The sequence below is a fragment of the Papio anubis genome, chromosome 3 (genome assembly GCF_008728515.1).
Source record: "Papio anubis isolate 15944 chromosome 3, Panubis1.0, whole genome shotgun sequence".
Lineage (NCBI taxonomy): Eukaryota > Metazoa > Chordata > Mammalia > Primates > Cercopithecidae > Papio > Papio anubis.
The window spans coordinates 101,252,524-101,269,072 of NC_044978.1; the positions used below are offsets into that span (position 1 = coordinate 101,252,524).

Consider the following 16,549-nt stretch of genomic DNA (forward strand, 5'->3'; position numbering starts at 1 on the left):
ACAGTATTCTGGGAACGTCGGAGACGGAAGTTACTTGGTCTTTAGCTCCCTGCGCTGGTGGCTTCTGCGCGCTTTTTGTCTTTGATTTCGAGTTAGGAGCTCGGGAACCGTTTGGCAATATGTACGACGCGGATGAGGGTAGGTGAAACACATGCCACGGCGGTCCAGCAGGGAAGCTTGGGGAACTGATTGGATTGAGGATTGGGGCCTTCCCTGCCGCAGGCCGTACAGTCCCTAGCCTTGTACCCACACCTTTCAGGCCGGGAACGAAACTGGGGTAGGGAGAGGCGGAGGGTGCAGGGAACACAGCGTTAATGTTCCCGGTTAGGTTCACTGCTGCTCTCTGCATTTTCTCGTTCCCTTAGATCTGATCCTCGCTTCCTGTAGTGAAGTAGCGTGCAGAACCGTAAGATAAATTCCGTGGTTTTGAATTTGAAGCAAAGAGCACCCTTTAAAATTTTTCCTTAAAGCCACAGTCGACTTACTGAATAGCTGAAGTGTTGAGTGTCAGCCTGTGTCAGGCAGTGTGGAAGGCCCTGGAAATATATCGGGACAGAGAATATCGGGGGGAGGATGGGGGGACTCGGTTTAGTCTGACATTTCTTCATGCTGTTTGTAAGTCAAAGTAAATTGTCTTAAAGGATGGCGTTTAAATTTCCTCTTCTCACAGTGTCACAGTTCTCACAATGTCACAGTTCTCAGATGATATGTATTCTGCTACACTGGACCAATGTATAATATCTGTTTCTTTGCGCATATAGAATTCTTAGTAGTGGCCGAGCGCGATGGCTCCCACCAGCACTTTGGGAGGCCGAGACGTGCAGATCGTTTGAGGCCAGCCTGACCAACATGGGGGAAATCCTGCATCTACTAAAAATACAAAAATCAGCCCAGTGTGATGGCGCGCGCCTGTAATCCCAGTTATTCGGGAGGCTGAGGCCACATCGCTTGAGCCCAGGAGGCAGAGGTTGCAGTGAGCTGAGATTGCGCCTCTGCACCACAGCCTGAATGACAGAGTAAGACTCTGTCTTGAAAAAAAAAACAAAAACAAAAACAAAAAAAACAGAATTCTTAGTTGAATCTAGTGTATTTTCGTACTGCCTTTTCCATTCTCCATATCTACTAATGCAAATCTTATTTTCTTCTAGCTCTCAGTTCCTTGGCCAACCCTTACATCTCCTCTCTTTATTCCCTCAGCTACTTCTGATAAATGAGATGGAAAAAATTGAAGCAAAAGCTTAAACTTTAAAAAAAATTTTTTTTGAGAGATAGGGTCTGGCCATATTGCCCAGGCTGTTCTCAAACTCCTGAGCTCAAGCCATCTGCCTGTCTCAACCTCCCAAAGTGCTGGGATTACAGGCGTAAGCCACTGTGCCCAGCCAAAAACTTAAACTTTTAAAGCTGTTTAAACTTCTGTCTCATTTATATCTTGTGTTCTAGAAATTTATTAGCATCATTATAGTACTTGTTCTTTTTAACTATTATCTCAGTAGAAGAAAAATTCGAGGCCGGGCGCGGTGGCTCAAGCCTGTAATCCCAGCACTTTGGGAGGCCGAGGCGGTGGATCACGAGGTCAGGAGATCGAGACTATCCTGGCTAACATGGTGAAACCCCGTCTCTACTAAAAATACAAAAAACTAGCCGGGCGTGGTGGCGGGCGCCTGTAGTGTCAGCTACTTGGGAGGCTGAGGCGGGAGAATGGCGTGAACCCGGGAGGCGGAGCTTGCAGTGAGCCGAGATCACGCCACTGCACTCCAGCCTGGGAGCACAGCGAGACTCCTCAAAAAAAAAAAAAAAAAAAAAAAAGAAAAATTCGAAAAAAAGATTTTTTAAAGCATAATTTTTGGCTAGGTAATACATTCTCAGCTCACAAGCCAGAAAGTTTAAAAATGTTAAAGTGGGGTGGCTGGTACAGTGTCTCACGCATGTTATCCCTGCAGTTTGGGAGCTTGAGGTGGGTGGATCGCTTGAGCTCAGCAGTTCAAGACCAGCCTGGGCAACAGGGGAGACCCCCTCTCTATAAGAAATGGAAACATTAGCTGGGTGTGGTGGTGCTCACCTATAGTCCCAGCTACTTGGGGAGCTGAGGCAGGAGGATCGCTTGAGCCTGGGAAGTTGACACTGCTGTGAGCCAAGAACAAAGTGAGACCCTGTCTCAAAAAAAAAAAAAAAATTAAAGTGTCAGGTCTCCTTCTTACCCACCATCTGCCCAGTTTGAACTCTCCATAGTGGGTAACTACTGTTACAATAGATTTTAATCACTCCGCAGTTTCTTTCTTTTTTTTTTTTTGACAGTCTTGCTCTGTTGCCCAGGCTTGAGTGCAGTGGTGCAATCTTGGCTCACTGTAACATCCGTCTCCCAGGTTCAAGCAGTTCTCCTGCCTCAGCCTCTCTAGTAGCTGGGATTATAGGCGTGCACCAACATGCCCAGCTAATATTAGTATTTTTAGTAGAGACAGGGTTTCTCCACGTTGGCCAGGCTGATCTCAAGCTCCTGACCTCAGGTGATTCACCTGCCTCAGCCTCCCAAAATGCTGGGACTGCAGGTGTGAACTACTGCGCCCAGCCTCCACAGTTTCTTTATGCATATTTGAGCAAATATAAATGGGATTTTCTCCTTTTTTAAAGACAGAAAGTAATATTCACACTTTTCTTCACTTTTAGATTTTGCTTAATGTATCTAGATTTTCGTATCAGTACACAGAAAGCATCGCCCCCGCCCCTTCGCCCACTCCCCCAGTTACTTAGTTTGTGTGGATGTACCATAACTTAAGTAGTCTCTTGATGGATATTTGATTTATTTCTAGTCATTTTCGGGTTCAGTGCTGTAAATGAATAATCTTGTACATATAATTTGCCCAAGTATGTCTGTGGGATGCATTTCTACATATAAAATTGTCATGTCAAATGATACACACCTTTAACATTTTGCTAGATGATGCCAAGTGACCACCATAGTGGTGATTTGTACTAGTTTTGCAATGTATAATGATCCCGTGGAAAAAAGAGTTTATCATAGTTGCTTTAGCAGTGAACCTACATTTTATTCTTGCCCATGTCCTCTGAAATGTTTATTAGATAATGTCCTCATCAGTTTTCAGCCACTATGTGAAAATGTCAGATTTCTGTCATCCACATGGAAACAAGTTAAACTTTTCATTTTTTCCTTTTTCTTCTAGTATTTTACCTTTCTCCTTTCATTCACAGCCAAACATAAAAATAATAAGCTGTCCTTGTTTCTAATTTTCATCTTTCATGTCCTTTTCAACTGATTACAATATGTTCTACTCAGGCTACTGCATTAAGATAGCTCTAAGATTGACAGTGACTTCTCAATTGATAAATGAGATGGATATTTAAAAAATCTTATCTAAACCCTGTGGTCTTCGAAACTGTTGATGACATCCTCCTGGAAACTCACTCAGCTTTCTAGCCACATCACTTCCACTTGATTCTTTTTATCTGACTTTTGTTCTTATTTTCTTTCCTGTTCACATTCTCTTTGGGTGATCTCATCCATTTTCCATTGTTTAGTTACCATTTGTATGTGGATGACTTCTGAATGTATACTTCTAGTTTAAAAGCCCTGGTATCTAACTGCCACTGGCCAACTAGGATATCTCCCAGGCTGCTTAACCTTGTCACTGCCCAAACTGAGCTAATTATTTTCTTTTGCTATTCCCCTCCCAAAGTCACTGCCTCCTGTGTTCTCTGTCTCCGTGAAGGGCACTGTTGGCCCTCTGTATCTGTAGGTTTCACGTCTGTATATTCAATTAATCTTGGATTGAAAATATTAAAAAGCTTGAGGCCAGGAGTTTGAGACCAGCCTGGGCAACATAGGGAGACCTCATCTCTACGAAAAAATTTAAAAATTAGCTGGGCATGGTGGCGTGTACCTGTGATCCCAGCTACTTGGGATACTGAGGTGGGAGGATTGCTTGAGCCCTAAGAGTTTGAGGCTACAGTGAGCTGTGATCACACCACTGCACTTCAGCCTGGGTAACAGTAAGGCCCTGTCTCAACAAAAAAGAGAATATTAGAAAAAAATTGTGTCCTTGTAAAAATGTACAGACTTTTTTTCTTGTCATTATTCCATAAACATTACAAGTAAACAGTTCTTTACATAGCATTTACATTGTATTAGGTATTATAAGTAATCTAGAGATAATTTAAAGGATACAGGAGGATGTGCCTAGGGTATATAACAGTGCCATTTCATGTCAGGGACTTAAGCATCTGTGTTTTGGTATCTATGGGAGGTCCTGAAACCAGTCTCCAATGGACACTGAGGTACAACTGTTGTACCCTCTGTTGTTGAAATCAAAAACCTGGCCATCATTTTTGACTCCTCTCTTTCACCTCTATATCTAATCAGTCACCAAGCCCTGTTGGTTCTGTCTCCTAAATACGTCAAATCTGGTCACTTCTCTATCCCCTTCACCATCATTCTAGTTCATGTTGCTGCCATCCCTTGCCTAGATTACTCCTAACTGATTTGTGTACTTCCAATCCATTCTCCACACTGGCCATAGGGATCTTTCAGAAACGAAAATGTGACCTAGCCACAACCCTGCTAAACTCAAATCTCTTGATAAAGGCCAAACTCTTCTTATTCCACTTCCAACTTCACGCTCTGCGCTTCCGCTGCATTGACCTTCTGTCATTCTTTGAATATGCCATCCTATCTTGCATTATGGGGTCTTTTGCACAATTTGTTTTTTTCTATTCGGTAGGGTTCTTTCTTGACTCCTCCTACCTTTTTCCCTTCCTTTTTGCCTGATTACTCCTTTTTATAACATGAGGTCTCTGCTCAGCTTTATTTTTATTTTTTATTTTTTTGAGATGGAGTTTCCCTTTGTCGGCCCAGGCTGGAGTGCAGTGGTGCGATCTTGGCTCACTGCAACCTCTGCCTCCCAGGTTCAAGTGATTCTTTGCTTCAGCCTCCTGAGTAGCAAGGATTACAGGCGTGCTCCACCATGCCTATCTAATTTTTGTATTTTTAGTAGAGACGGGTTTCATCGTGCTGGCCAGGCTGGTCTCAAACTCCTGACCTTGTGATCCATCTGCCTTGGATTCCCAAAGTGCTGGGATTACAGGCGTGAGTCACTGTGCCTGACCAGCTTTTTAAAGACAATTTTAGAGACGGGGGTCTCGCTTTGTGGCTCAGGCTCGTCTCGAACTCCTGGTTTCAAGTGTGCCTGCCACCTTGGCCTTCCAGTGGTGGGATTACTGACATGAGCTACTGCACCTGGCCTCTGCCCAGCTTTTGGGAAGTCTTCCCTAACCTCTTCAGGTCTTTGTCAGGAATATTCATATCACTTTTTTTTTTTTTTTTTTTTTTTTTTGAGACAGAGTCACACTCTGTCACCCAGGCTGGAGTGCGGTGGCATGATCTTGGCTCACTGCAACCTCTACCTTCTGGGTTCAAGTGATTCTCCTGCCTCAGCCTCCCTAGTAGCTGGGACTATAGGCGGGTGCCACCATGCCTGGCTAATTTTTGTATTTTTAGTAGAGATGGGTTTTCTCCATGTTAGCCAGGCTGGTCTTGAACTCCTGGTCTCAAGTGATCTGCCTGCCTTGGCCTCCCACAGTGTTGGGATTATAGGCATGAGCCAGTGCACCCAGCCTCAAAAAAAATTTGATAAGTGGATGAATAAATGAGTCTCTTTCATGGGTTCATTTTCCTTCATATGACTCTTAAAGTTGTTCCCAGATATCCTGCCTTCAGTCTTCCTTCTCTGTGTACAATCTCATTTTTCTCCCACGCATTTGTTAATGATTCCAATTCTGTACTTTTTTTTTCAAATTTTAAAATGTTTATTTTATTGACACAGATACACATGTGTTATATGCCAATGTGTATCTATTGTGTCACATGTTGTCTATAATTTAGACTCTTCATTTGAGTTTATATTCGTATATATGTGCCTACCAGAAGTATTTGAAGGGATATATAGATCTATATATATCTCTAATATATATATATATAGATATCTCTAAAGCCGATCTCATTACCTCTCCTTTTTCCACCATCTTACTTGCTTCTCTGATATGGCAGTGATACTAACTTTTAATCTCTCATCAAAGCTGGAAATCTCTGAGCTATTATAGATAACTTTGTCTTTCTTACCCTTCCCCCAGGAATAGGGATTAATAATTCCAGTCCATTTAAGAAGGGTTTATTAAAAATTTATTTTGTATATGTATCAAATTTTGAACCCAAAGTTTTACAGGCTATGTATGTGTACATTAGAATAAAAACCAAAAATACAGCACACTTATTCTTTCACATAAGACGATGGGATTAATATTAGAGGACCAGTGCATACTGATTTTTTTGAATGCATATTTAAATTACTGTTGCATAACTACTCGAAAATTTAGCTACTTAAAAAATTATTTTGTTATGTTCATGGATACTGTGGGTCAGGAATTTGGACAGGACTTGCCTGCCTTCCACCGTGACTCTGGTTCATTTGGGAAGACATTAAGGCCGAGTGTTGACAGCTGGGTGAGAGATGATCTGTAGTGTTGACTCTCATGTCTGACATGAGACATAGCTTGGGAGGACTCAAGGACTAAAATTGCTAATGGAGCATCTGTAAGTGACCTCTCCTTATGGTTCGGGCTTTCTCAGAATGTAGCAGCCTCAGAATAGTGTATGACTTAAAAAAATTTTTTTTTTTTTTTTTAAAATTTAAATTTTTGAGACTGAGACTCTCTCTGTTGCCCAGGCTGGAGTGCAGTGGTGCAGTCTCAGCTCACTGCAACCTCTATCTCCTGGGTTCAAGCAATTCTCTTGCCTCAGCCTGCTGAGTAGCTGGGATTACAGGCATGTGCCACCATGCCCGGCTAATTTTTGTATTTTTTAGTAGAAACGGAGTTTTGCCATATTGGCCTGGCTGGTCTCGAACTCCTGACCTCAGGTGATCCACCCACCTTGGCCTCCCAAAGTGCTAGGATTATTATAGGCCTGAGCCACCACTACTTTTTACTGACAGCTTAGGGCTCCAGAAAGTGTTTTAGCAAACATGACAGAAACTTCATTGCCTTTTCTGACCTGGCTTCTGAAGTCATGCAGCATTGCTTCAGCAGCATTCTCTTAAGTTACAGGAGAGTCAGAATCTACCTGATTCAAGGAGAGGGTGCATAGACCACTATATCTTATGATGGGAGTGTCAAGATCACATTATAGAAGGCCATGTGGGATGGGAGATAGGCTAGTGGCCATCTTTGGAAAATGTAATCTTTCATACCTGTACATGTATGAAATGTTGCTGTAATAGATCGCCCCACCTCAGGGTATTGCCCAGCTGTTGGAATCCTTCCATGGCTCTGCCCCCTCATTCTGTCTCTTACTCTAGTCTCTGAAAATCTTACTGATCAATAAAATGGAAAACTTAAAATTCATACAACGTACATTAAAACTCTCTAATAAACCTCTTCGTATATTGGAAGAATACCTGTGTGACATAGACATAAATTATTTTATTAATGTAACTGAAATTTCAGAGAACCTGGGGTGAAAGCATTACTTATTCAGCAGAAAGTAAATATGTTTCTGCTACTTAAAGTTATAGGAGCAAGATGTTAACTAAGTGGCATCTCATTGCAAATGAGTACAATATTTTGTTTTTACAGATATGCAATATGATGAGGATGATGATGAAATCACCCCGGATTTGTGGCAAGAAGCGTGCTGGATTGTAATTAGGTAACTTTGGACCAAACTGAATTAGCTTGAAAAGGCACTGTAGATTTCCTGCTTATTCTTCTTGATAAATAGCTGTTCTATATAAATATGCTACATGACAGTAGTTATTTTATTTATATATTTAACACTTTAAGTAATTCAGACCTAAAAATTAACACAAAGAATTCATTTAATCACTTCACCCAGATTCCGAAAATGTTACCCCATACTACATTTCTTTGTCTTTTCTTCTTTTGGTACATATTTTTTTCTGAAACATGTGAGAATAACTTGCAGATCACTTGATCCTGGGAGGTTGAGGCTACAGTGAGCCAAGATTGCACTGCCGTACTCCAGCCTTGATGACAGAGTGAGACCCTGTTTCCAAAAAAAAAAAAAAAAAAAAAAAAAAGAGTAACTTGCAGACATAAGGACATTCTTTTACATCATCACAATTATGGTGATCTTATTTAATCTGTAGACCCTACCCACATTTTGCCAGTTGTTCCACTCATGTTTATAGCAAAATAAAAATTTTTCTGACCCTGGATCCAGCCTAGGATCACATACTGGATTTAGTTGTCATGGCATATTCTTCTATTTCCTTTAATCTGGAACAGTTCCTCAGTGTGTCTGTTCTTTTTTTTGTACCTTGACATTTTTGAAGAATACATGCCAGGCCGGGCGCGGTGGCTCAAGCCTGTAATCCCAGCACTTTGGGAGGCCGAGACGGGCGGATCACGAGGTCGGGAGATCGAGACCATCCTGGCTAACACGGTGAAACCCCATCTCTACTAAAAAAATACAAAAAACTAGCCGGGCGAGGTGGCGGGCGCCTGTAGTCCCAGCTACTCGGGAGGCTGAGGCAGGAGAATGGCGTGAACCCAGGAGGCGGAGCTTGCAGTGAGCTGAGATCCGGCCACTGCACTACAGCCTGGGTGACAGAGCGAGACTCCGTCTCAAAAAAAAAAAAAAAAAAGAATACATGCCAGTTACTTTTTAGGATGCCTTTCAGTTAGGTTTGTCTAATAGTTCTCATAATTAGATTCAGATGATTACTTTTGGCAGAAGTGACATAGTCTCAGTGCATCGTATCAAGAGGCACATTTGTTTCATTACTAGTAATGTTAATTTGATTGCTTGGTTTTCTCATTATTTTAAATAGACAAAGTTAAAATTGGTTTTTAACTTTGTTAAAAACAAATTTGTTAAAAACAAATTTGTTAAAATTCACTGCAAATTCCCATCCAATTCTAAGTGTAACTAAATGTGATAAAATTCTGAGAAGCCTTGTGTAGGTAAGAAAAGTAACTTATAAGTGATAAAGTAACATCCTGTTATGTTAGGATGTTAAAGGTTTATAACTCTTCTCTCATCCCCTGACCGCTGCTTTATATACAACAACATGACGATGGATGCCTCTCTGAGCCCCATCAGCTCCAAGGTGCATGACCTCTTGGTCAACATTCTCTGTTTTCAAAGAACACATGCTTCCGACATTCTGCCAGTTGTATTTGGAGTCTAACTGAATACCTTTCTTGAATGTTGTTTTGTTAGAAAGATATTGTTTTGCCTGTAATCCCAGCACTTTGGGATGCTGAGGCAGGCAGATCACTTAAGGTCAGGAGTTGGAACCAGCCTAGCCAACATGGTGAAGCTCTGTCTTTACTAAAAAATAAAAAAATTAGATGAGTGTAGTGGTGCACGCCTGTAATCCCAACTACTTGGGAGGCTGAGGCAGGAGAATCACCTGAACCTGGGAGGCAGAGTTTGCAGTTAGGTGACATGACGTCACTACACTCCAGCCTGGGCGGCAGAGCGAGACTCCGTCTCAAAAAATAAAAAAGATATGATTCAGTGTGTTTGTCCAGAATCTTACAAAAGAAAGTATTGAAAGCTAGGTGCTGTGGTGTGTGCCTGTATAGTCCCAGCTACCTGGGAGGCTGAGGCAGAAGGATCACTTGAGCTCACGAGTTTGAGTGTTGCCTGGGTAACATAGTGAGACCTTGTCTCTAAAAATAAATAATAATAAAAAAAATTGAGTTTTTGGGATATAAGTATATATTTTTCCATAAGGAGTGGGGGTGAGAATGGGAGCTCTGTTTCTGGTGGCAGGGTTTGGAGAAGGGGCAGGGGCAGCAGTTGCCACGTTTGGTTGCAGAGGTGGCAAGAAGCCCGTGAAACAGCCGAAGAAGCAGGCCGAGGAGATGGATGAGGAAGACACAGCTTTCCAGCAGAAGCAAAAAGAGGAGAGCTTTCAAATTGAAGGCTGTGGGGAAAGGGCCCCTGGCCACAGGTGGAATTAAGACATTTGGCAAAAAGGCTTGACGAGGTGGCTCACGCCTGCCCGTAATCCCAACACTTTGGGAGGCTGAGGCGGGTGGATCACTTGAGCTCAGGAGTTTGAGACCAGCCTGTGCAACATAGCCAGACCCTATCTCTCTCTCTCTCTCTCTTTTTTTTTTTTTAAAACAAAGAATAAAAGAAATCTGGCAAAAAGTCAGCTTTTCTTTGTGCCTGAGGTGATGGTAACCTTTGATTCCATTTGTATTTAAACATCTGTATTCTCTGCCGTACTATCTTTTGCCACCTATAGCTAGAATGAAGCATTGTCTTGGAGCCTTTTATAAACACAAAAAATAAAACAAATTGGCTGTAGAAGACAAAACTTTATTGAGACAGTTACATCTTCTGTGATGTTTGGGTGTTAAACACCAAGAGGTATTTTATTAGGAAACAATAATCAGGTAGATGTTCTGTGGAGTGTGCCTATATTCTACATTCTTCTAGTAGAAAAAATACTTTATCTTAGAAGAAGAAGTTGTTTTCAACATATGTGGTAGATTGCTCAAGGATAAAGTACTCTATTGTTAACTGTCATAGCATTTATCATTTGTTACAAAATAAGTTATTTGATTTTTAAGTTTAAATTGACTGTAGATACTTTGGTTATTGAGAAATGAATTTTGATTTTTTTTTTTACTTTTCAATATCAAGTGATCTTTACCTAGCAATGTGAATGTGATATTAGTTAATATCACAAGTAACTGCATACGATGACTTCAGGTAAAATAAGCACTAGAGTAGATATAAATATGAAATATTTATATAGTTTAGGTGTTTAAGCACCATTCTAATGATTTTGGGGAAAGTAGGTATAGTTCAGCTTCCTGGGGTAATGAAACTTATCTATAGTTTAGAAGCTATTTCCTCTTAAATTGCCTATAAAAAACCATTGCTATTTATATTACAGGCAATGCCATGTTTTTCTTACATATCAGTGACTAATCCACATGATTATGAGAAATTTCTTTCCTAATATGTGACAGTCTCTACTGAAATAAATTGCCTCAACTACTATTTAGTTCATACCTTACACATGTATGGTTGTCTGCTGTGTTTTCTACCATAGAACCTAACTTCTAATAGTGGTGGCCATACTTGACTGGATCAGGGTGGGGCCAATTTGTTGGCCTGTCACTGATGTGTGAGGTGATGAAGCCAAAATGGGAGGCTGATGATTAGTTGGACTCTGCATATTGTCTCAGAAAATTGATGTGAAGATGGAGGAGTCAGTAGTTGGGGAGCAGAAGCTAAGTAGTCTCACAGATACAAGATGACAGAGGTCACAAGATACAGGAGTGGAGATGTGGAGGTGTGGTGGGGCACTTCCTACTGCTGAGGGGTGATGGGATAATCTTGAGGGTTGTGCTAGATCCTCCAGCCTCTGTGAAGCCCAGCTTTGCAGCTATTCCTGGATGGTAATAGGGAGTGATCTGTTGAGATCCTCTTTCACTTGTATCTACTTGTATCTTTATGTCTTTCCACACCCCTCACCTGAAAAGTATCTGTTCCTTATAAAAATAATGTCTACTCTTTAGATTATAGATCTCTCAGCCATGCTACATTTTTATCACCAGTCTTTTGCTGAGTATTTTTATGTAAAGACTTACTCTTCTTATCCCACCTTTAACAATTCAAAATAGAACTAATGATTGGTAACCTAAAGTTGGTATTCTCACGCATTATTTTAGTCATTGATATCACTACCCCCCCTCCTATTCAAATCAAAGTTCTTATTATCTTTGGCTATTGATTTTTCTTTAGTTTTATCTCCTGACTCATTTTTCAAGAAATATTTCAAAGAAGTAGAATAAAATTTGTCCATAGAGGACATACAGTTTTTTTTTTCTTTGAGATGGGGTCTCGCTGTCTCCCAGGCTAGAGTGCAATGATGCCATCATGACTCAATGCAGCCTCAAACTCTGGGCTCACATGATCCCCCTACCTCAGCCTCTTGAGTATGTGGGCCTATAGGCACATACCACCATACCTGGCTAATTTTTTTATTTGTAGAAATGAGGTCTCATTACGTTGCCCAGGCTGAACTCAAGCAATGCTCCTGCCTTGGCCTTCCAGGAGCTGGGATCCTTATAGTTCTTATATCGTGCTTTAAGTATTTTACCCACAAATATAAGCTGCTTTTCCCCAAATAATAAGTTCTACAAAGAAAATGTGCCTGGTTTCATCCTTTTTAAGATAGATCACAGTATCTTGTTTAGTGGTTGACATATAATGGTTGGTATTTAATGACTGTTGAATTGATTATAATGAAAATGGGGAATTATGCTAGAAATTATCACTGAGTTGCAACTGACTGAACTCAAATATTTTCCCAGTTCCTATTTTGACGAGAAAGGCTTGGTCAGACAACAGCTGGATTCTTTTGATGAGTTTATTCAGATGTCTGTTCAAAGAATTGTGGAAGACGCTCCTCCTATAGACCTACAAGCTGAAGCTCAGCATGCTAGTGGAGAAGTTGAAGAACCGGTAAGATGGTTAGTTCTAATAGTTACACTGGTACAAGAAGAGTATTGGTTTGAAATTTCAGCCCTTCTGTTAACTGACTTAAAGGTTAAAAAAAGTCAGTTGGAGCTTTTAGCAAAGTACTTACAGCACTGTCAGTCACTTTCTGATTTATTCTCTCTAATGAGGAGGTGTATTTTTTTTTTCAAGTAATCCCATCCTTATTCACATAGTAGGTATTGAATAGTTGGGAAGAGAGGACTCTGAAATATGAACAAATAAGAGAAGTGAGCCAGAGATAGTCACATTGCTTTAGATAGATAACCCCACTTTTTTCTCTCACATTATAAAAATGATAAAAAATGTTTGAAGGAATTTTCGTCTGATTTTATATATTGCATGAAGTACACTATTATAACCATATGAGGTAAGAAAGATAAATCACCCAAACATATCAGCTATCTTTATTAAGCTTCTTATAGCTTTTGCTCACATATATGCATGTTTTTTAGCATTGTTAAAATCATACCAAGGGTATAATTTTATAATTTGGTTTTATATGAGTGATTATAAATAAATATGTAGTCCAAAATAATGACTGTCCTAGTTTTAGAGAAGTTGAGAGGCAGTTGTTGGAACATATTGGGCTTTGAGAGACAGGGAAAACTGAAAAACAAAGTGAGGTAGGGAAAGCCCCCCAAAAAGAGTTAGACACAGGGAGAGTTCATTGTTTCTAGCCTGATCAGTTTCTCTTCTGTGTAGCTGATCTCCTAAGGGCTGGTCTGTTATTTCCATTTTAGTTGGACATGCTGTACCGAATTTTGCTATTAAGAATGAAAGCGATTGGCTCTTCTAGGGCTCTGCTGGAAAGGGGGACATTAAGTTTCTTTTTTATTCTTGGATCATATTTTCTTTTTTACAGGGATGACAGGTGCCCACCACCATGCTTGGCTAATTTTTTTGTATTTTTAGTAGAGACAGGGTTTCACATGTTGGCCAGGCTGATCTCCAACTCCTGACCTCAAGTGATCCACCCCCTTCAGCCTCCCAGAGTGCTGGGATTACAGGCATGAGCCACTGCACTTGGCTTGTTGGGTCACTTTTTCTTCATGATCTTTGTATAACAAGCGAAATAACAATAGAATGTAGCAAATTCAATGTGCCAGTAATGGAAGTACTAAAGGAGGAGGGGATCTCTGAGGCTTAGTTATCAGAGCTTAGTAGAAAAGATGGAAGAGACTTAAATTTACTGTGAATAACAGGTAGGAGTTCTCTTAGAAGAGAAAAGGTGCTTAGTCATTTCAGTAAGGAAATACTTGGCGTCGCCGGCGTGGTGGCTCATACCTAGAATTTCAGCTCTTTGGGAGGCCGAAGCGGGCAGATCACCCGAGGTCAGGAGTTTGAGACCAGCCTGGCCAATATGGTGAAACCCGCTTTCTACTAATAAAGTACAAAAATTAGCCAGGCGTGGTGGTCGGCACCTGTAGTCCCAGCTACTTGGGAGGCTGAGATAGGAGAATTGCTTGAACGTGGGAGACGGTGGTTGCAGCCAGCTGAGATCGCAGCCACTGCACTCCAGCCTCGGTGACAGAGCTGTCTCAAAAAAAAAAAGAAAATACCTGGTATATTTAGGCTGGGGATGGGATGGGGATCACAATGATCAGTATGTGATTTTGGCTTATCTATTTTTTTAGTGATCTGGCGTGTGCCCAGACTAGGGGGAGTGCGGTGGCAGATCTTGGCTCACAAGCTCCATATACGGGTTCCATCATTCTCCTGCCTCAATTTTCCGAGTAGCTGGGACTACAGGCGCCTGCCACGACGCCCGGCTAATATTTTTGTATTTTTAGTAGAGACAGGGTTTCGCGGTGTTAGCCAGGATGGTCTCAATCTCCCGACCTCATGATCTGCCTGCCTCCGCCTCCGGAAGTGCTGGAATTACAAGGCTTATCCATTTTTACTAGGCATTAGGAAGATAAGATGGAACCCGATTGTTGAAAGCTTTGAATGTCATTGGATGTTATGAGGAATTACTGAGAGACTGTCAAAGAATATACATAAAGCATTATTTTAGAAAAGTTACTTTCGAAAGCGATGCTTACTTGGAATAGAAAGAGGCTAGAGGAGGCCTGGTGCAGTGGCTCACGCCTGTAATCCCAGCACTTTGGGAGGCCTAGGCAGGAAGATCTCTTGAGGCCAGGAGTTGGAGACCATCCTGGCCAGCATGGTGAAACCCCATCTCTACCAAAAAAATACAAAAATTAACTGGGTCTGGTGGCGCGCGCCTGTAGTCCCAGCTACTCGGGAGGCTGAGGCAGGGGAATCACTTGAACCCAGGAGGCAGAGGCTGCAGTGACCCTAGATCACACCACTGCACTCCAGCCTGGGTGACAGAGTGAGACCCTATCTCAAACAAAACAAAACAAAAGAGGCTGGAGGAGATAAAAATCAGAATAGCCTATGATTAAGATAGTAATGACCTAGACTAGATGATGGCACAGATAAGGAGTAGAGGGTTGGCTTCCCTTTGGTTCATTATCACCACCGCTCTCTTTGCCCTTTGTCTACCCCAGCTTGGGAGACTTGAGTATCAATAATTAATCATTAGTAAAACATCTGCTCAGTTCTATTTTCTTCTCTGAGACTTGATTTAGAGAAAAGTACGCTATCCATTTATCTGTAGAAAGTTGTCCTCATGGATCTTGTTTTATTAGGCAGCAAGTGAATGTTTAATTGAAAAATTTCTTTTTTTGCTATGGACTAAGCTATATTCCAGCCAGGGTTGGAAGTTCTCAGCCCTTTATATAGAATGTTTAGGATATTTTTTGTGTTTTTTAAAATAAAATTTTTTTCTTTTGTTTACTCGTTTGACAGATTAATTTGTATGTTTAATTGAAGAGTTAGGTTTATTTTTAAAAATGTTCTATTGATTAGATTAGAGCACAGTTCTAGTTGTCTGGATTTGCTATCTTTGTTCTCTGGTCACTTTGTATTTTTGATGACGCTTACCAAGGAGAGGGCACAAGAAACTGTGTAGATCATTAATGTAAATCCATTTTAACTGATATAAACTCAGCACATGATGTGTACAGTCTTTGTTTACTTTTAGTTTATTAAGTCTCTTTTTGTCTTCTGCCTTAAGAAAGCAATTAGCAGATCCTTTTGTAGTTGGTAAGTGTGATGATTAGGTGTGAGATGTGCCTTCCTTAAACCTTGTTACAAACCTTGTTAGCACATTACCTGTCTAATGTGAAAATAAATTTTTAAGAAAAGAGGAAAAAAGAGAAAGTGATATGGTTTAAAACTTGACATCTGTGCAGTATGGATATTGACTTTGAGAAGTCCGCATTTCAGTAAAATGGATTAATTTTGCCAGTTTGTAGAGCTGCTTCTACTTAAAATGTTAATGTCAATTAAAATGGAATCATTAAAACTTTTATGGAAAAAATTATTTACTCTTTTCATGTTTTTTTGTTTAATTTCAGCCAAGATATTTGCTGAAGTTTGAACAAATTTATCTTTCCAAGCCTACCCACTGGGAAAGAGATGGTGCTCCTTCACCAATGATGCCCAATGAAGCTAGATTAAGAAATCTCACGTAAGAAAAAAGTTTTCCTTGTCAGCAGCAGATACTGAAATAGAATTCTGAAAATGTAATTTTAACCACTTGAGGGTTTAACAGATAACCTGTTGCTTAACTGTGATCTACTTTTATCTTCAAAGGTATTCTGCTCCGCTTTATGTTGATATAACAAAAACAGTCATTAAAGAAGGTGAAGAACAGCTTCAGACTCAGCATCAGAAAACTTTTATAGGAAAAATTCCAATTATGTTGCGGTCAACTTACTGCCTTTTGAATGGCTTGACAGATCGTGATCTTTGTGAGTTAAATGAATGCCCTTTGGATCCTGGTGGCTATTTCATTATTAATGGATCAGAAAAGGTATAGTAACATTATTTTAAAAAATGACAAAATCGTAGTTAAAATTTAGTTTAAAGTTGAAATAAAAAAAAAAAAAAAAGATTTTCATGCAGGATAACCTGGCAGTG

General features: G+C 40.5%; 1 protein-coding gene and 1 pseudogene across 2 annotated transcripts in view; both read left to right on the top strand.

Annotated features, from left to right (window-relative positions):
* The first annotated feature begins 9 nt into the window (after positions 1-9).
* The window catches only part of POLR2B (RNA polymerase II subunit B), a 51,622-nt gene continuing 35,082 nt past the window's right edge, over positions 10-16,549 (top strand). Inside the window, exons 1-5 of one of the 2 annotated variants that reach the window (XM_009207026.3) lie at positions 10-138; positions 7,642-7,714; positions 12,373-12,523; positions 15,985-16,097; positions 16,223-16,442. In XM_009207026.3, coding sequence (XP_009205290.1) covers positions 120-138; positions 7,642-7,714; positions 12,373-12,523; positions 15,985-16,097; positions 16,223-16,442 — 576 coding nt within the window. In that variant the 5' untranslated portion in view covers positions 10-119. The remainder of the gene's footprint in view (positions 139-7,641; positions 7,715-12,372; positions 12,524-15,984; positions 16,098-16,222; positions 16,443-16,549) is intronic. The other variant, XM_021938591.2, reaches the window with a different exon arrangement.
* LOC116274373 lies at positions 15,656-15,749 on the top strand (annotated as a pseudogene).